Below are 20,797 nucleotides of genomic sequence, written 5' to 3' on the forward strand. Positions count from 1 at the left end.
AGGCATGTTGCTGTATAAAAACTAAAATAACACTGTTCACCATAGCAACAATTATAAATGTATTTACTTATTATACCAATCTAACAACCACACTAAATCTCGGCGTTTAATTTTTGTCTTCGTACCTCGAATCGTCTAATGCAAATTAAAACCGGTGTTTATTACAAGCTAAACATAAATATATTTACAAAATAATAAAATTATTATTATAATTGATTCAAAACAATTCGATATTTTTATATTTGATTACGCTGGAAAAAAATACTACAAAAATAAATGAAAGGATAAAAGAAAAATTTGAAAAAGTCATGTAAATCTTAGCCCGAGTTGAAGAACCGTTCGCGAATCAACTTCACTCATTTGTTCGACGCAGGTTTAAACAAAGCGTATAAAAATTATTTCAATTTTTAAAATACTATAATATTTCATAAGAAACGATCGTTCGTTGTTTTATTTTTGACACGACGTCGTCGCACAGACTTGTACTATTCAATCTAAAAATCAACAAGAAGTATAAAAGAATAAACTCTCCAAACTTTGGCAGAGAGATTAAGAGAATATTTGAAAAAATCGCCACGAGCGGACAATATCCTTCGATACTCTAATCTTAACTTAACGATAGGTCTAGTAACAACGCAAACAGGGCAGACTCGTTACTGGTAAGGAAATAGTTTGATTAAAATCGCGGCGACTTTCGCGTTTTCGAGCTTCAAACTCCGGTGTCATCTCGAGAAACGTATGAAATCTTTGTCGCAGAACTACGTCTATAAGGAACTAACGTCTATTTATGATTAAATATTGCCGGATACACTTGAAAGTAGGTAACAGTATATAGCTACAAGCTTTTCAAATCGATCAACTTATTTCCCTTTCGGAAAAAAAATGGAATACATAAATAAATACAACAAGTATACGAATTACCTCGAATAAAACAAATAAAGCTTTCATTTACTAGGATCGAGGCGTTAACATCTTATGTTAACATATTTACGTTATGTACATATTTCATTTTCATTCGGCATCGTTACAGGCTCCTCGCCTAATAAATACAGATTTGTTAAAATCTGCTGATAATAGTAAACGAATATATTTAACATTTCATATCTAATATAAGAGAATTAATTGAGTACGTTAAAAGACATCTTCAAAAAGTATAATAAGTACGCAACTTGAGCATACACGCAATTAACGAGTCCTTGCTGTGTCTTTTATTATAGACCAACGTTATTTTAATTCGAAGCAATTTTATTTTATTTACTTTATCCAATCTATTCTATTATCTTGCTATAAGATTTTCGTCTGAAGAACAGATTACGTCACTGTGCGATCGAAGAGCTTGAAATTATTTTCCAAAGAGGCAACTTCTGTTGAAAATTTCTATGGATCTCGATGTTAACCAATGGGAAGCGGTCTACGCGCTTTCTTTCTCGTATGATTTAAATTGCAGAGAGTAACCGAGCGACAGGTAAGTAGGTAGGCAGACAGACAGTGATAGAGAGAAAGATAGAGATAGAGAGAGAGAGAGATGAAGCCACGCACAGATAGCCAGACAACAGACAGACAAAGATAGCTAGATAAAAAACATCGAATTATATCGTATTCCGTTCTAACTCTATAATTAATAAATGGTAAAGAGACACGCTGGGCATTGGCACGACGGGTGGCATTTAGATTTAATATAGAATAAAATTTACGTTATTGCGATAACATTTGGTATCGTTTTTGTTGTCGTCGCAACAACTCGGATCCTGATTTATCATCGCTTCCAAACTTTCTGGGCGTTCTACGATAGAGAATCGATTTTTAGCGAAACACGAAAAACACAACGATCTCCCGCCGCGGTACCGCGAGAAGATAAATCAGAGTATATAAAATACGTGGCAGCGGTAACAGTAACGATCATCATCGCGACGAATAATCGTTACCATCGTCATTTCGAACATTGTATAATTTTCACCCGTCAATGATAATTTGTTTATCCGCGACAACTTCGTCCGCCCGATCTCAACCTTCTAATCGGAACAACAACGCGCAATTAAAAATTATAATTATATATCGTCACATCATCTAATTTTACTAACGCTAACTTTATATCAACGACAACCAAAGCTTTTATTTTTGTCACTGCCGCGCGTGTAAATTATTATAGAATATTGACTAAAAATTCGATTCAATATCACCGTTGTCAATGGAAGAGGTATACGTGTATAGCCCAAAGCGTTAATGCAGATCCTTGCTTATAGGTTTTTGTTTTTTTTTTGTGTTTTTTTGTCATTTTTTTCCTTTTTAAGAGGTAACATTCCGCCTCTCTTCTCCTCGTATCATTTACCCTTTCATTCATACCCTATTCATTCTTTCCGCATTTTTTCATTTTTCTTGTTTGTTTCGTTTTGATTAGATTGGTACAGTCTACGTTTGATACGCATCGCAGTCTCGATTGAAGGAAACTGTTCAGAGCAAATTGAGTGGAACACTCGAGAGACCATTGATCATACTTTTATACTTTCTTGCACGCGCGATCTTAAACTGTCGACAGCGTGGCGACGTTCTCTCTAGAAATTCTAGAAGCAGCCAACGTATATCGTTCTCATCTCATCGAAACTAATGGCTGCGGTTATATATGCACGTACCCTTTTAATTTAATTTAATTTAATTTAATTTAGTTTAGTTTAGTTTAATTTAATTTAAATTTCATCATCTCACCTTTCTACCGTTTGTGCTCAAATTCGTAATATATATAAGTAAAATGATTCGGAATTTCTACTTTCGCGAAATGAACTTGCGCATCGATGTTTCAATTTCAGTACAAATTACACTAGCGCGATAAGAGCGGTTCACGATTCAGGATTCGAATCAAGTTCGGTAGAATGAAATGGAAATTATTCCGGTAGTATTGAAAACGTATTTGAATACTACGCGAAGATTTGTCAGACCCCGCGATAGGCGCTAGGTGATAATTCGAGATATTAAAACATCGGTGGATATTCTAAGTAGTCTAGCATACATCAACTTAAACATTGGAACATGCTAATAATACATATTTCTGCGTAAATAGAATATCAGGTGGAAATATGGTGTATGCTGAGTTGATAACGCGACCCGAACAGGAAGAATACTAATTCAGCGATCGAAACGTTATCGTAGAATATAGAAGATAGGACGTGTCTATCGGTAGCTGGTGCGCACTATGTACAAACATACGCGCATCGTAACTTCGCAATATACATGATGTAGATATATAACCAGGTGAAACGAACAGGTATTACATTACCCTAAAATAGCAAAATACCAAAGGTTGCAACGTAAGCAATGTCACAGGTATCGTAAAGAGAATACTAATTTGAATTCGAAACGGCGAGGGCCACCACGATAAACCACGGCGCACATCGAAGGCGTTGAAAAATTCGAGATACGATACCCTCCCCTAGCCCTAATTGTCCGATTCTTCCCCGTCCTGTCACCGAGGTAAGACAGATATTCGGCGTGTAAACGGAATGTTAGAAAACGGAAATAAATAGAGAAATCGGATCGTCGCTGGTGGCGAAAACGAAGCGAACGGTCTTTAAGTAACTTTATATCAGCGCGAGAACCGGTCCATCGTCTGCGGAATAGGTGTGTACGCGGTATAATTGACGTGTCGTGAAGTAGAAGGGTTGGTCGTCGTACGAGTGAGACCGCTCCTCCGCGCGGCACTCTACATCGACTCACCTCCCAGAAGATCTCCGGGTAAGTACGAGTTCAGAGAACTAGGCGTAGCACGTTGCTGATCGTTGCTGTCGATACCGGCGTTGCTCCAGAGCGAATTGCTGCTAGGCGGGGCGCCCCACAGTTGGCTCGAGTTGCCGCCCCAGGTATCAGACGGCGGCCCAGTCTTGTTCGACGGACGCAGGCCCCATCCGGCTCCTGCCGTCGCTCCGGCTTGCTGCTGACCTCCTCCTCCGTGGCTCAGCTGCTGCAGCAAGCTGTGCACCTCGGTGTCCGCCGGCGATTCAGCGAATATTGTTGTGTTGCCCAGGACGCAATTGTTCAGAGCACCTTGTGCCTGAAATCATCGTCCCGCATTTTTATACTGATTCTCCTTTAAAATATTCCGAACACTTATTCTGTGCTTCACGCTCTACGATGGCTCGAAACTATTCTATTTCACGGAATATTTCCACGACCTTCGGACGTTTTAATACGCGCAACAAGTTTCTTCCGTCTTTTTAAAGGTAAATGAAGGCCACTGTATATTTTTACGATGAGTAACATTTATAGACTGTATTACGTAACCGCGTCTAATTTCATAGTTTGATGAGCGTCTCGCGCGAGCCATGTACGAGGAAGAAGCCGAGAATAAAAATAAACCACGTTTCTTCCGCTCGTGGTCTCGTTCTTGAATCGAATTCGATAATTTCTTTTTATTCGTGCATTCGACAAACTATTTCTCTTGGTTCATAACAATAATTTTGTTCTTACACGTGACTACGTTAAAATTTACTAGTAGTAAACTGCAGATTTTTATGCAAAATAAAACATTTATCAGTTTAAAAGACTGTGCTCCAAATAAACATTTAATTTGTCATTTATATACTGAAATATGCATTCTGCTTCCAATATTGTAAATAGTATTGTACATGCAGTATTTATAATTTCTGTAGATTCACTTTTGTTATAAATCCTTAGTCTAACTATTAGCAATATTTAAAATACTATTCTGAACTGCAGTTAAGCTAATTTCAAATGAACAGAATTCTTATCACATTTTGATAACTGAATAAAAACTTGAAAATATTTGGTATTGTGAAACTTTTGCTCGACAAATTTTGTGCAATANTTTAATGTTAGAGTGCAAGAACGACAGTGTAAGTGTTTGAAAATTTTTAAGTGAAGAGTGACAGTGGTGTAATGAAAGTGCATTTGTGTATAAAAATCAATCGGCTGCTTTCAAAGACGTTTATTGATAGGACGTAGGAGCAACAATCTTAGTGTGTTAAAATTTTTAAGAGTGACAATGATCGTGCGGTGGATTGCGGGGTTCCTTCCCTGAACAGAAGATCAGCTGTGGCCTACCTGCGAGCGGCAAAGACGCTGACCCATTGACCGTGGCCCATCGTTAGCAGGTGCACTTGCGAATGAATGGGTAAGTCTAAATCTCTACAGTTTTTACATTTCCTTTTTAATTCAATATTCCCTGCGACTTGTTAATTCCTCATTTATCCTATCATCATTCATCAATTATCAACAATCTATCTCATCCATTCCACGTGAATAACGATTAAGTGTATTAATTGTTATTCATAATAACAAACGAACAACAATTTCCTTGCATTGTTATTAATGTAGTTTGTTATTCGTCATTTTCTTAAAACGCTTCGTTCCGAGCGGAGCGCTTGTTCAAACGCGAGAAAAGTCGCCCGGCTGTCTCCGAGCCAGCGCTCCCGAAACGGAGACCGCCTCAACCGAGCGCTCTGATTGGTCCGTGTTTTTTGTTAATAACTCGGTAACCAAGCCCCATTTCGTATTTTACCAAAGGAAATTGTTGTTCACAATGCTCCTCCCCATCTGCCATTTTCGGCTCTAACAATCTTTCCGGAACACCCTGTAGATTTGACTGATCCATATCAAATGAGGAAGGTCATAGCTTCTCTTTTAAACGATGACTAAACCGAATAGATCTTGGAATATCGATTCCAAAATAGTCACAGTTGCCCGTTAGTCATAAGTAATGATTTGCAACCTTTCATAATATTAAAATTTCACGAAAGCAAGTATTGTGCGTTTTATACAGGCTTGCAGATTTTTTATTATTTAATGAAATTAAAGATTTAGTCATTTATCTGCAACCCTGGTTCTACATAAATAAAGACAAATGTTTTAGACGAAGTAGCCAAGTGAATCTTGTACTATTATTCAAAATTCCTCATTCGAAACTTATAAACGTACGGACCGATGAAAGACAATATTGGGCTAGCTTCGATGAACTTCAATTGAATCCACATTGTTAAACAACAAAATCGTTTGTGTTTGACATCTAAGAATTTGATATTCAAAACATTTTTTTTACATTTGATATGAACGTGAGATAAATTATGAAAATGGAAACTACGAATTTTGTACACTATATACTTGAACATTAAATGAAATAAAACGTTTCACCGGGCTAACGTATGATTTCATATTTCAAGGATATTTATACATTTTTCTGTGCACTATGTATAATTTTTTAAAGGAAAAATATGGGAAAACAGAGAAGAATAGTACAAGGCCATTAAAGGTAAATTGGATCGTCCAACAAGTATGTTTATACTTTAAATTTTCTCTTTAAATATTGTTCATTGATAATTGAAACATTCGATCAACATGTTTCCCGTAAATTGCAAATGTGAATTAATAAAATTTTACTTTTTCTTTTTGCGCTAACCGTTGCTAAATTTCTACTGTGAATAGAAAGCGGAAAAAGATTCGAAGTGAGTTAGATAGTTATTGGAGGATCCAACTGCGAGTATGTATAGAGTCGTAAAATATATGTACGAAAGAGACACTGAACCTTGATAGCCTCATCTCTGGACGAGTATTTGGTTAAAGCAATTCCATGATTAAGGTATAATCGGAAGTCTTGAACGGGACCGTGCTGCATGCAGAGGGTTTTCAAAGTAGAACCATCGATTTGAGGCGTCAGATTCTTAAGTAGTAACCAGGTAGAAACCCAGGCAGCGTTCGTGCTCGATTGAAAGCCCCACGAGGAGGATCTGGTCACGGTGCCGAAACCTGCCCACCCGTTGCTCGCGTTTCCTGTCGCTTTGCTGCTCAACCCTGGCGGAGGGCCGCGTACTTTGCTCATCGGTGCCCCCCAGAGCTCCGAAGTCACGGCGGTCGGCGGAGGCGCCGATTCGCCCCAAGTATTCTTCGAGCTGAAACATATTTTCCCATTTTATTATTTACTTTCCTGTTTTAAAGTGATCGAATCCTCATTATCGGAACTCTCTATTAACTGAACATTCTTCTATTAGAACATTCTATTATCCGAACAATATCTTTGAAGTTGGATGAGCCCTTATCAGGTCTGTAAATATGAAACCGGAATTTACTCGCACATGGCGCTGGCTGCCAATGTAGTTACATATAAGTAAACATGTAAGAATGAACAGCGTGTCGGGTCGAAAAGTCGAAATTATCTCTTTCTTTGTCTAACTACGCATGCGAATATACGTCTATACTATGATATTGGCCAATAGAAAAAGATAGTAGGTCCTTTTAGTGCAATGTTCTCTTTCTATTGCGGTGATACGGTAGCCACTTACAGGATCCCCCCAATGCTCACGCGGTCTATCCTTACATATCTATGGTAATTATCGTCAAACCGCGTCATTGACGCCATTGTCTTGTTTTGATATCTGATAAAGATTTTCAACTCACAACCATACAAGTTTCATACAACAGCATAGTTTTTAATAATCCGATGAAAACCGAAAAACTACTTGCGAAATGCTGCTTGCCACGTATAAAAGAAGGTCATTTCTCCATCGAATTGTGACTGGCGATGAGAAGTGGATATATTTGGAGAATCCTAAGCAATCTATTATGAGCTGCTAAAACCTAGCGAAACCATTAATACTGAACGCTATCGAAATAAATAATAGATTTGAATCAAGCTTTGCGTGAAAACCGACCGGATTATCGAAAAAGGCAACACAGTGATTTTGCTTCATGATAATGCATCATCACACAAAACAAAACCCGTCAAGGAAAGAATTGAATTGCATGCGCATTACTCACCAGACTTGGCTCCATCCAATTATTACTTATTTGCATCGATGGGACACGCACTTACTGAGCAACGCTTCACATCGCACGAAAATATACGAAAATGGCTCGATGACTGGTTTGCCTCAAAAGAGGAACAGTTTTTTTGACGTGACATCCACAAATGGGAAAAACGTATAGCCACCGATAGGCAATACTTCGAATAAAATATTTTGTATCATTTTCATACAATAAATGTGTATTTTTTATACAAAAATAATGGTTTCATATTTACATACCTGTTAGGTAGAAATAATGAGAAGGAATTTAAATTTTAATAGTTATTAGACATTACAATAATTAAACATTGTGTCAAAGTTTAGAAATGTTTCGAGGATATTAAAAAAATTATTACATGCAAAAACCTTTTTTGCAAGTCACCATATAATTTCTGTTTCTAGTTTTTGATTAAGAGTGCAATCCAATAAAATATAGTTAAAGAGGATTCAGATTAAAAATATATTTGCGATGTTATATACTTTACGAAGGTATTCTATTATTTACCTTGTAAATGCGTTTGGAGTAGTAGCAGGTGGATTGAATGTCCATGTAGAGTTGCTCAAGCTTGGTATAGATATATCAGGATTCGCAGGCTGCTGCGGTGGCGGCGAAGTCTTGCTGCTCGAAGAGAAAATTGCATCTGGATCTTTGATCGTTGCTAGAGAAAGCGGCGAACGGACGATAGAGCCCGGAGTAATGCTAGGATCATCCTCAATGCTTTTCATCTGGGTACCCTAAAATGAAATCAAATATAGGTGGACCCGAATAATAGCACCTTCAATGGTGCTTCGTTTCTTCCTCCCTCGCATAATTCAAAATAACTCTTCTCCGTTATTGACAATGTTTCGTACTCATAAGGCGCTTACAAACTTCAACTAATAAAAGAATATCATTCTAAATATGACTAACAAATTACGATTTTTATGCAAAAGAAAATTTAAGAATATCTTTTATCTTTTAAAATTAATATGCGCACTTATCTTCGATCTTCTGTATATCCATTTATATTAACTATATATAGTATTTTTATAAATACATGGAATCAGCAATTTAGAAATTAGATCTCGAATTTTTTTATTAAAAACTGTTAATGAGTTTGATTTAAATTTTGAACGAAGCGGAGAGCAAATTGCGAACTGTCGAGGGAGGAAACCGTGCGTAAAGTGATCTTCACTAAAGAAGTACGATATTGGAAATGGATTACCTTCCATGGCTTGCCAGGTTCAAATTCAGGTACGAGGTCGGTGAAGGCAGCAGCACCAGCAGCTGCGCCAGTAGGCTGCCAATCCTTTCCGTCAGTAGAGTCTGTGTTACCTGGATCAGGCCATCCGCTCTCTCCGAGCCTGGTGGACCATGTACCATCTCCTTGACCCAACAAAGGATTCATGTTAGGACTACTGTGTGACCGTGCTAAACCAGCCGGTGTAGCTGCTGGCTTACTGGTAGTTCCTGGCGCTCTCGAGAACTCGTTCGTAACTAACTCTCCGTCCTTGTCCAACGAAGGTAACTTCCACTGATTCAGTCTCGATTGCTGCTGACTCTGCAAAAATCCAGAAGTCATCCCAACTATCCACCATACACAGTAACTGTCCCGATTTCTGTTCTCATCACAATTTCTATTCACTGGCTTCTTTTTCCATCATTTCGTATGTTATTTTAAACTGATAGAGAAATAAAAAAGTGAATAAAAATCGTGATATGAACAGAAATTGAGATATTTATTTTAAACTCTCGAAGAAACTTCATGAATTATTCATCCATTCTTTCGATGTAAAATGGAATTCGAGTGAAAACGAGTGAAACGAGGAGAGTAAATTTTTCCTGTCTCTAAGATCGACAAAGTAGGATAAATAAAATGTTCACTTTTCAAATCTCCAGAACGGGAACGGTAATAAAACGAATTACAACGGAATTAATTAATTAATTGCACGATAATGATATAATGCCACAATAGAAGTAGCATGTAAACTCCGAAATACAGTTGTACATATTACACCGAAATTGAGAAAACATACTTAATTTAATATTTAAATAGAAGAAATGGTCTACTTACAACAGGAGGTTCCTTGTTCATCGTTAGGTCTGTAAAGCTATTTTGCAATGCCGACATAGGATCGTGTACAGAGTTTTTATAGTATTCGGAGCTCTGAGACGGCGGTACAGGATGTTGTTGCTGCTGTTGTTGCTGCTGCTGCTGTTGTTGCTGTTGTTGCTGTTTCATGTAAGTAGCTTGTTGCACAGCGATTTGATTTTGGAGGTTCACTATTTGCTGTTTTGTTTTTGTTATTTGCACACTGATCTGAAGAACAGACTGGCTATTACCCTTCATTGTACTTTGCACCGATTGCTGTTGATGAAGCTGTTGCAGGACTTTAATTTGTTGCAATAATTGATTCAAGAGTATCAAAGTTTGAGGTGCGAGTGGCTGATTTAAAATTTGATGGTTTAAGTAACCTTCCTGGACGGCTAGCTGAATCTGTTGTACCAACATGCGCAGTTGTTGAGTACTCGGTTGATTCTGAGGAGCTCTGGAAGCCTGCAATTTCGTAGAAGAACGAAACGAGTTTAGGCGAATTATATCGAAATTTGTACGGCAATTGATATTATTAGAAACGTTTAGAAATGAAGTTTACCTGATTGAAAGGCGGTTGCGGCGCATTGCTGCTAGATTGCTGTTGCTGCAACGGAACAGTAGTCTGTTGTTGTTGCTGTTGCAACTTTAATAAGCTTGCACTAGCAACTGATCCTCCCACGCTGCCAGTTGCATTCCCACTTGATACTCCAGCACCCTGTACCTCGTTTAGTTAATTTAAATTAGAATTTGACCTCGATACATGCTACATACTATGGTGACTCCCGTTATTATTATACTTAAAAATAGAATAACTCTTTTAATACTGAATTAAACAATTTCATTCTTTTTGGAATATTAAGAAGTTTGGATTATCTTAAAATATTAACGGAAGTCACTACTTATTTAAGGATGTATAGGCTATATACCTAAACAATGCTAGCATGATGAATTTATTATTATAGATTTCTATTACTATTAAAAAGCTACCTGCAAAATTTTNGGCTTTAGCAGGCACATTTTTAACAATTGAAAAGCATTCTTTGCAAATTCATACGAAGGAGAGTAGATGCAGAGAGGGCGTAATTGGGCGTGTAATAATTTAGTAAAAATTTTTACCGGAGGGAAAGACATTTGCTGTGCGACGTGATTAAATCGAGGATATGCTTGCGCAGTTGTAGCTTGATTGGTCGGGTCGTAAGTGGAGTGTGCGTCGTGTCGTCTCCACTGATCCAAGGGCCGTACCTGACTCAGGAGTTCCAAAGCTTCCTCTCGGTTCATTTCGCGATTTCTCAATGCCAACTCAACGTCCTCTTTCTACGAACAAATAATCATTTATTGAGAAAAACATTTTCTTACTGAAAGTCTATTAAAAGTTGTACGCAAAATGTTCCGATCATTAGAAGCTAATTAATATTCAATAATCGATAAAAAAAGAAATATGTACACGATTTCGCCTTTACATTTTTTTAATACGTAAAACTAGTGAATTTGAGAGACTATATTCTTCCTTAAAAGAAAGTTAATATCTACAATCTATTTGCATTGATTCGGAATATAAATGGCTTATTATTAGAATTCGGATTTTATGCATTTATGGAAGAATTGAATATGCAGAAAATATAAAAGATGCATGTAATGTATTAAAATATATGGCCTATCAAAAAGCTGTATGCATATCACGATGAATAATGACAAAAATTTTTATGCAAATCGCTTTTTTGAAATTTACACCACAAATGTTTCGTTTTGCATAAAAATTCACAGTCTACTGATTATTTAAGTAATGATAATCGTTCACTTACTTTGAAACCCAGATCGCAGAGGTATCGGAATTCTCTGCTGTTCCATATAACTTCTTTCGTGAGGGTGGGTTTTGTGGGATGACCCCAGCTAGGAGCAGGATCCATATCGGTGTCGCCCCAGCTTCCAGTGGGTCCCATCGGTTTAGGTTTGTGCGCGCTAGGTCCACCCCAAGTGCCAGTATTCAACTGAGCCTCGTTCCAAGTACTGGGCGTCTTGGGATCGTCCCACGAACCCGTGTCGTGCGGTCCTTCTGGCCAACTGCCATTTCGTCCACCGTGAGCCGGATGTCCCCACATTGGTCCGCTAACGTCTGGTTTCATTCCAGGCTGTCCTGGCATTCTGTTCTGTGGCATACCCGGAGGGCACTGCATTCCTGCACGAGTCATTTTTAAATGATTAAGTAACCACCTTCCCTGATTTGCGAAATACAAAAATAAGAAAAACGAGACGAACCTCCCCTTCCTAGATTTGGTGTGGGAAGATCCTTCCAGTGAGACACTTTACCGCCTGGTATGGCTCGCTGATTGGCAACAGAATTTCCCCACAAACTGGTACCATCGTCGTAATTCGGGACATTTCTTCTTTGCGTCGGTGGCGAAGGTTCTTCCCAACCGGTCGGCTTCCCTGGCATTATGTCCTTCGGCGGCGGTGCGGTCCACTGATTTATGTTCGAAGGGTTCAACATCTTGGTCGGCGGCGCCGAAGGATGTTGGTGTGCCATCTGATGATGAGGCGGGCCAGGTGGCTGTCCCCACATCGCATCCGCGTTGGCACCATTCAGCCTGCCGGAGATTCCACGAGGATCGCCGCGCATGTCTGCCATTCTGGGATCCCGGGCCATCGGATCCATCACGCGTATGTGCTCCCGAGGGTCCAACGACATTCTGTGATCGCGAGGATCTCGCATCTCTCGTGGATCGACCGAACGCAGATCGCGGGGATCACGATGATCAATTCGCGGATCACCCCAGTTCGGTCCTGTATCATCACGGTATTCTTCTCGATTTAATTCAAAACCAATTTTGTAACTTAACGTAAAAATTATGCTAGTCCTACATGGTTGGTTTGGTGACGTTTATATTAAACTACTCAATTAGCATGCGCTACTATCAACCACTTATTCTATTCGTATCATTACTTTTTGGTTCCAACACTAGTGATATTATTATTATTATTATTATTATTATTATTGTCATTATTCACGTTAATTGTCCATAGAGATAATAAGTCCGTTGAACTTCTACTAAAAAGATTGTAAAAATTCAATTGTTCTTAATTACGTTAATATTGGACAACATAATTGATGTGAGAAATGAATTCCGAACGAGATACTCCACTATTCCCACTGAAATGGAACATCCTTTACGTATGCGAGACGATGATTGCGCCTAAACGATATGTTCTTTACAAGCATATAGAGAAAATATATGTCACTGAAGATAAATATGCCTTCATAATTCATTAAACGAAAAACAACTTTGGAATTTGATTGTTCCCGATCGCGGAATTCGAATAAGTGGTTGAAATCTCAAAAGGAAACGGGAAGGAAGTGTCCTACGTAATTATTATTACCTCCCCACATACCGGGTTGATTACCGGTACCAGTTGTCCACTGGCCGGCAGTTGAGTTCGGCTGAGAAGATGTGGGAGCAGCAGTCCACATGTTCGACGAGTCGGCTGCTTCGTCGTCCTCACCCCAAGTCCCACCGATGTTCGTCGCCGGCGTGTGACCCCAAGGAGTTTTCGCTTGCTGTTGAGGCGGAGGCTGACCACCGTTCCGAAGATTCGCTTCCCACAGGTCGGTGCCGTTGTTCACCGGTGTCTTCCATACTCCACCTCCGTCCTTGGACATGCTAGGTTCCGGAGAAGTTGGGACATCCCAGTTTGTGTCCTGGTTTACGTTTTGCTGAAATCCAAAACGATGATCTAATGAAATTTAAAATATAACATACTAGAACCCCCGTAGCGATTTCTCCTAGAAAAGAATAGTGTTCCGTTCTATTTATTTATAATAATATTTTTTATTTTACAAATGAATATAGCATATGATATCCCGGAGTGTGAAGAAAATTTTGGAACAATTAAAATTTTGTATTACTATTCTTATTCTGAAAATATATTCATATCAACAATCACAGAGCAAACTTCTTATCAGACGTAGAATTTATCGCGAAACCTTAAATAAGCAAATGAAATTAAAAGAGTAAAGGTTTATTCCACTTACGCAGCCCCAACCATCTTGACTGAAGAGTGCTTCCCTGACGGTGTTCAGCTGCTCCAATTGTTGTTTCGTCGAAGGGTTATTGCTCGCTGGCGTATTATTACTGTTCACAGATCCCTGAGTCGGATTATTAGGTTGAGTATTATTGCTACTGGAATTTTGCTGCTGTTGTTGTTGTTGTTGCTGCTGCTGCTGCTGCTGCTGCTGCTGACTCGAAGTGTTGTTATTTTGGACAGAAGTGTTTTGACCAGGCCCACCGGGATTGCTGGACTTTCCCTGGGACCATTGGTTGTTGTTTTGCCCGCCTTGATTCGTACCGCTCGACTGGGACGTCGGTGGACCAGATTGTTGATTCGATTGCTGATTCGGATTGTTAACTTTGTTCACGTTGCCTGAAACATCATTGTCCAAAAATATACACGAATGTACGAATCGATGGTTCTGTTTTACCCATTGTTTTAACATGTTAACTGCATTAATTTACTTTAGAAGCACGTATTTGTGGCAAATTCCTTACCGTACACAGCTATCATATTAATCCGTTTCAATAATTCATTTTGCATTACATATTCAACACAATTATGTAAATTAATAAACTATACATGTACTTACATATGCCACGCAAACGAGAAATATACAAAAAATATAAATGAACTTAACATAACAAATATACCTATATCATATATAAGATTACATTTATTCACATGATCTTGAAAAAGTAACAGCTACTAAAACTGTTAGATTAAAACATCTATGAAGCAAATAAAGGTATTAAACAAATTCATCAAAATTTCGATATATTATTCGGCTGAAATAAAATAATTTCCCTATTGGATATGGATCAGTAATTCAGCATTTCTGAATTCAGTGTCATGAGAAGGATATTGTGTAATCATTGAACTTGCCTGGCCACCTGAACGTATAAAAGCAGCTGACAAATTATTTGAATGAAATATCAGAAGTTACAGAGGAAGTGCATCTGTTGCATGATAAAGAAGACATTGTGATCTAATCTATATACTTGGTACTGATAGGGAATAGCTTACCTGACACGTTTTGTCCACCGGGAGGTCCTTGATTCTGATTCGAATTTGGATTATTAGCAACGGATCTGTTTACACTGTTTCCGGACCAATTCCCGGGCGCACCGCTATTTCCGGAGCTTCCCGAGCTTCCTCCCCAGCCTGACTGATTATTGTTGTTGTTGGTGGCGGTGGTGCTTGTCTGGGTGGAACCCCAATTCGTGGAGCCGCCGGTGTTCAACGAGCTTTCGCCACCGCCGGCCAGTCGAAAAATACCAGGAATTCCCCATCTCTTCTTGTACTTAGAATTGATATCGTCGGTGCCGAACAAAAGCGTCAACACGCGCTTCAGATTATCCTTATGAGCTTGCGACACGTTCTTCGAGATTCCAACGGTCGCCGCGATCAGGCTTCTTGCATAATCGATGAGGCGAGCACGACCATAGTCGTTCATCTCCAAAGTTGAATAGCGTCGATCCTTCGAAGCGAATGGAACGATGGGTTTTGCCACAGAGGTTCGTTCTTTGCATAAATCTACCGTAATGGCATCCATGTTCGTTGATATAGCGTTAGAACCGTCGCTGACAACGGATCGAGCAGTTTCAGAGGTTGTATCCGTTGGTACGAATTGCTTAGGATTTATTAGACTTTCCGTAGCGAAAATATTCTGGTCGATATCGAATCCGTTCGCTTCTATCTCACGATTTTGTTGGTAAGTTTGCTCATTCGGGTTCGTTCGTTTAAATGAACTAGAGCGCGTTGAAGAATTAATAGAAACGTCTCCCTCTATTGACTCGCGTAAATTTTGGCAATAATAATTAATGGAACCGCGAGAACGGAGTGCTCCAACAGAGCGATCGTCGTCATCGTCTTCGTCGGTCCGAGATTCGATCCATTCCAGTCGGTTAACGACACGGTTGATAGTTTTGACAACGTTTCGGGTTGCGATTTGTTCGTTGAAAGCATGAGTAGTCTCTCTAAGTTTAACCACATAAAGCTTACGATCTAACGAGAGTGGAACACATGCGCGTTGCGTCAGCTCGCTTACGACCAGGTCGAGCCACAAAGGAGAAGATTGTGCGCGTTTCGGCACTTTGCTCAATGGGAGAGGTCGCAGAGGCTGGTCGTTTAACTCGTTTCCGGGAACGATAAGCGTAATGGAAGAACTGGTGGCCACGTATTTCCCTTCACCGATCGAACTTGATTCCTCTTGCTCTTCCTTCCCATCTTCCTCGGCCGACGACCGATCGTCTCGTTTCACTTCGCGGATCTTGATCGACCGATGACTAAAAGCTTCTTCGTTGATTCCCACGAAGGTAGATCCGATGATCGCTGATTTGATCCACGGCTCGGATGAAACGAAGTCTTCCGGAGTAATGAGAAACGGACCAAGAGATTCGTTCTCGAAGAGTAGCCATTGCAACGTCGACGAAAAGGTCTCGATACCCCGATGAATCCGATCTTCGGTGGAGGGCGATGATCGAAGATGCTCGAAGAGTTTTGGCATTCGGTTATAGAGTCGAACGTTGAACGAGAGTAAGATCGTGAATGGCTGAACAACCGGTGTTCTTCGTCGTCGCGAAGAGGAGAACGATGAATCGTCGAAAGAAGAGTCGAATGGATCGAAAGGTGTCGAAGTTAGTCTCATTGCGATCGCACCACCGTCCATTTGAACGCGGAGGAAATCATAATGGTTACTGGTTGAGCTGAGCAATATCACAGACTTGTAGTTATCGTTATTATTACTTAGGATATTATAATTAGACTTAACGTTATTGTATTTGCCTGGATGAAGGCAGGATCCTAATAAGGAGTAATTGTCAAGAGAGTCGAGAGAAAAGCGGCCTGACGAGGGGCGATCAGACTTGGGTATCCTAACTAGGCTAGGTACCCCTTCGTCGATTGCACACTTATCTCCTGTTAATCGTAGATTTACGCTTATACTTAGTACCCTAATGTTTAGTATGCTAAAGCTAGTCTTATTATCACTTAATGTCTTAGACATAGACTTAGAGTTATTGGCGGAGCTGTCCGGAGCTTTCTGGTTGCCGGACGAGCCCGATTCTTTTCTTTTTCTTGTTGTCGTTTTTGTTGTTTTTGTTGATGTTTTTGTTTTTGTTGTATTCACTGTTTTTCGATCGTCTCGATGATTACGTTCCGCTCGATTTGAGCGACCATTTAATTTAGGATTATTATTACTGTTATCGTAATTATTACTATTATTATTCTTTTTATTATCGTAAGTTAGAAGATTTTTTATTGGGTTTTTTGTGGTTGACGACGCCACTGACTGGCAGGTCGAGCTTCGACTGGTCAAGACAAACTTGCCTGAAACATTAAACGATACATCGTCCTATAATACCCGCGAAGACGTTTAACTCGTAAAGCATTTTGTTTAATCTTACATGCATCTTTTAATAAAGTATACTGTGTAGGAAAATGTTTTATGTATAGACCGCGGATTTTTGTGCAAAATAAATCATCTGTAATATCAATTTAAAGGCCTAGCTGACGAAGTCAAACACATATAGACTCACATACGCTACAATTTTCATTCTGAACATTTTTTTATCATTCATATTTATCGAGATATTTGATCGAGTTTCAAAAAATTGGACACCACTTGGTGTTTTCTGAACTGTCCCTAATTGCAGTTACTTAATGTAACTAAATGATTTCATCATTTAGAAATGTGTAAAAATGACCGATAAACTTTTTAAATTAGGTACAAAACATTCTACAAGAATTGCATTTGCTGTGCGAACGAGACTGCGTTATATGTATAAAGTTAGCAAAAAGAAAAAAATTCGACATACCTCTACGTAATCTGATCGAATTAAATGACAAAGAATTTTCAATTTACTCCATATTACATTTAAGAAAGCAACTTTCAGTAAAATTAGATAAGAAAATGGTTGAAACGAAATAATTACTATTTGAAAAATTACGTTTGCTCCTAATTATTCTAAAGCAAAAGCCTGGAAACTTGAACAAAGCAGAGAGATGTCTCGTAAAGTCTGTGTGCTTGCGAAATAACTAATTACACTTTTCTAAAATGCACATTATCCAAAATAGTCAGAGCGTGTCAAATTGTTGAAGAAAGCATGAAAAGAATAGAACTTTAGTAGAGATACAAACGCAAGTTTTACGTTAACCATTATTCATACAATTATAAGTGTCTTTTTCATGTTTTCATGCTTACAGAAGAATTCTAAAAATAAATATATATATATTCTAAAATAAAATATTCTATTAAAAAAAAATCGCGGCTGCACCATATAAATGATAAAACTGCTAAACGATACATTTTTCATTGAAATTCGTTTGTATTTTGATAGGTAGTTTTAAACTAAGATTCATAAAGGATTAAGTTATAAAAGGATTATTATGAATCGAATATCTATTTCTCATATTTTACATCACTTTTTCAGTAAACCTAATACGAATCAATTCATATGAGAAGAGAAATTTTCTATTTAGATGGAATGAAGTCAGCATTAAATTTTGCATCGTAGACTCGATCCTTATCTGCAGCCAGCAAACGTGGCAATAATGCAAGCTATCGACTTATTTCTATTTTATCATTATCATAACTTCATTTCATATATTGCCATTAATATATGTTTCATACCTTTAAAAGGTCACACGGAAATATAACTTAATATAGACACACGACTAAAAGTACGAGCTATTTATAATTATTTCATGTTCACTGGATTTATTAAAAGAGTAATATAAATTTCCTATATTGCACGTGAGTACAGATTAAACTGTTGATTAAACTGTTTATATCTTGTTGAAAAAGATATACATGTACATATATGAAATCAGGTAGTCTCGTACTTTCAGTCTTATCTACGGAAGGAGTACGAAAGTATGTGGTATTGAATAAAAAATATAGTTACCAGTTTGGTTCGACAGGACGGTTAAAAAGTCATTGGCGGCGGTATTTTCGAGATGGCTAATAGGTTTGGCCATCATATTGTTGTTAGCGGATTCGATATCACAGTACCTATCATTTTCTAATTCTCTTCCCTCCCCAACCCCTACCGGACTGTTTTTTCCTAATACTACTTCATCCCTCTGAAACAGAAATAATACAGATTACATTTTTAACGAGACGTTTAATAAAACTGAAACAGGTTTAAGTTTCTTTAAGAAGTATTCTGCTTTTGTTTTAGGAATCCTTTTAAAAGAACTATTAAACCTTTTGGTTTTAGTACATATTATGTACGTTCGTGTATTTAAAACACATAATGCATTTCTTTGAAGTAAAAACAATCGCAATTACGTGAATTATATTCTGTTTATAGAGAGTGTTTTACAAAGATTATTGATTCGTTGATGTGGCGAAAAATATGAATGATATGTAAAAATCAAACGAAAATTGTAACGTATGTTCAAAATCCAATAACTCAGGCGTATATCGGACTGAAAAATACGTCCGTGTTTAAAATGGAATTGTTGAATAAGATCAGCAGGAGTAACTCACCATGGAATTTTGTACGAAGGCATTTGTTTCTGTAGAAATCTCATGTGAACTAGAATTGTGTGGAAACATTGGGCTCAGTTCTTCTTTGGCAGGCAATGCATAGAAACCAAGATCTAAAATGCAAAATTTAGGAACTTATTACTCCTTAGTATTACTGTTATCAGTATTCGCATGAGAGAATACGTTAGTCAAAGATTTTAATATGTTTCATTCATCACTAGCCTGCGAAGTTTATGCATTTATAAACAAATTGTAGCTACAGAAAATAGAAACGCTGCGTACGATGCGTAAAAATATAGAAAATCTCACAAATGAGTGCATATTGCAATGCTTAAGTGATGAAAAAAAATTCAAACTGAAACCTTTAATTGATTACCATAAATATTTTATTTTACATAGAAATCCGCAGTCTATTCATCACCAATGCTTTAATTAGCTAAAGTGAAGTTTAATTGAGACGTATGTAGTCGATCTTGCTCTGATTCATTCTGACATCATTTATATTATAGAACTGCGATATACATATAAAAGAGACTATAAAATACAAAAAAACTGCAGATCCATAACGATAACCAGTTAAAAAAAAGGAACGGAAATGTTGAAGAGATGAAATTTAAGTTTTTCACAATTTTAGTGTTCTGCGATTAGTACCGATACAGGATTAATTTTTAAGAATGAATGCATACCTTGTAGACTATCACTATCAGTGTACTCCTAGCTCCATGCCAGTGGAGATCTGTAATAATCAAAAAATTCAATTAACATACACGAGCAAATTAAAATTAATTTACACTTTAACATTTCAATAGTAGAATGATAAAATCGATAATCTTTGCATAAAATAATTTTAAAACACTTAATTACACGTAATCAACTGTGTAGTACGAATATATATGAGCAACAAGCTGTGATAAAGATTAAATCTCTGCGTGAAGATATAGAAAAAAATAGAGTTCTCATTAATACATTTTATGTCTGCTTTACTTTTTATATTTATCTCATCTTTTTAATGCTGTAACGTTTTAATTGACATCTCATAAATTTAACAAATGTATAATATAGTATACTATACTCTAAATCGTAATTAAATTATCATTATGAAGACTATTCTATTTAAAGCTATTACATCATATTGACAATCAACCACGGTAATCTGATACGAGCTGATAACCATTGAAATAATAATAATCTGTTTTACGAAGCTATGAAAGCCTTTTGACTTTATCCAGTTCCTATATTTCGAAAATATTTTAAACTGGTATATTCAAATTAAAAATCTACTTGAATATAAAATGTTATGTTTTCAATAAATCGTTTTTATTTAAAAATGTCTAGCAGTATCTTATTGCCAAAAGTTTCATACTATGCGAATAAAGGCAAGTGCAGTTTATCATAACATG

General features: G+C 37.6%; 1 protein-coding gene across 13 annotated transcripts in view; it reads right to left on the reverse strand.

Moving 5' to 3' along the window:
* Nucleotides 1-6: 6 nt before the first annotated feature.
* gw (trinucleotide repeat containing adaptor protein gawky) overlaps nucleotides 7-20,797 on the reverse strand; it is a 30,278-nt gene continuing 9,487 nt past the window's right edge. For 5 of the 13 annotated variants that reach the window (XM_026810847.1, XM_026810846.1, XM_026810845.1 and 2 more), the window contains 15 exons: nucleotides 20,084-20,133; nucleotides 19,398-19,510; nucleotides 18,811-18,988; nucleotides 14,930-17,233; nucleotides 13,887-14,275; nucleotides 13,235-13,568; nucleotides 12,116-12,658; nucleotides 11,662-12,035; nucleotides 10,976-11,173; nucleotides 10,419-10,580; nucleotides 9,839-10,321; nucleotides 8,990-9,325; nucleotides 8,290-8,519; nucleotides 6,530-6,893; nucleotides 7-4,042 (listed from right to left, as the gene is read on the reverse strand). In XM_026810847.1, coding sequence (XP_026666648.1) covers nucleotides 3,695-4,042; nucleotides 6,530-6,893; nucleotides 8,290-8,519; nucleotides 8,990-9,325; nucleotides 9,839-10,321; nucleotides 10,419-10,580; nucleotides 10,976-11,173; nucleotides 11,662-12,035; nucleotides 12,116-12,658; nucleotides 13,235-13,568; nucleotides 13,887-14,275; nucleotides 14,930-17,233; nucleotides 18,811-18,988; nucleotides 19,398-19,466 — 6,312 coding nt within the window. In that variant the 5' untranslated portion in view covers nucleotides 19,467-19,510; nucleotides 20,084-20,133 and the 3' untranslated portion in view covers nucleotides 7-3,694. The remainder of the gene's footprint in view (nucleotides 4,043-6,529; nucleotides 6,894-8,289; nucleotides 8,520-8,989; nucleotides 9,326-9,838; nucleotides 10,322-10,418; nucleotides 10,581-10,975; nucleotides 11,174-11,661; nucleotides 12,036-12,115; nucleotides 12,659-13,234; nucleotides 13,569-13,886; nucleotides 14,276-14,929; nucleotides 17,234-18,810; nucleotides 18,989-19,397; nucleotides 19,511-20,083; nucleotides 20,134-20,797) is intronic. The other 8 variants (XM_026810851.1, XM_026810850.1, XM_026810849.1 and 5 more) reach the window with 8 other exon arrangements.

This window comes from Ceratina calcarata, unplaced genomic scaffold, assembly GCF_001652005.2.
Source record: "Ceratina calcarata isolate Rehan_Ccalc_2016 unplaced genomic scaffold, ASM165200v1 scaffold178.2, whole genome shotgun sequence".
Taxonomy (NCBI): domain Eukaryota; kingdom Metazoa; phylum Arthropoda; class Insecta; order Hymenoptera; family Apidae; genus Ceratina; species Ceratina calcarata.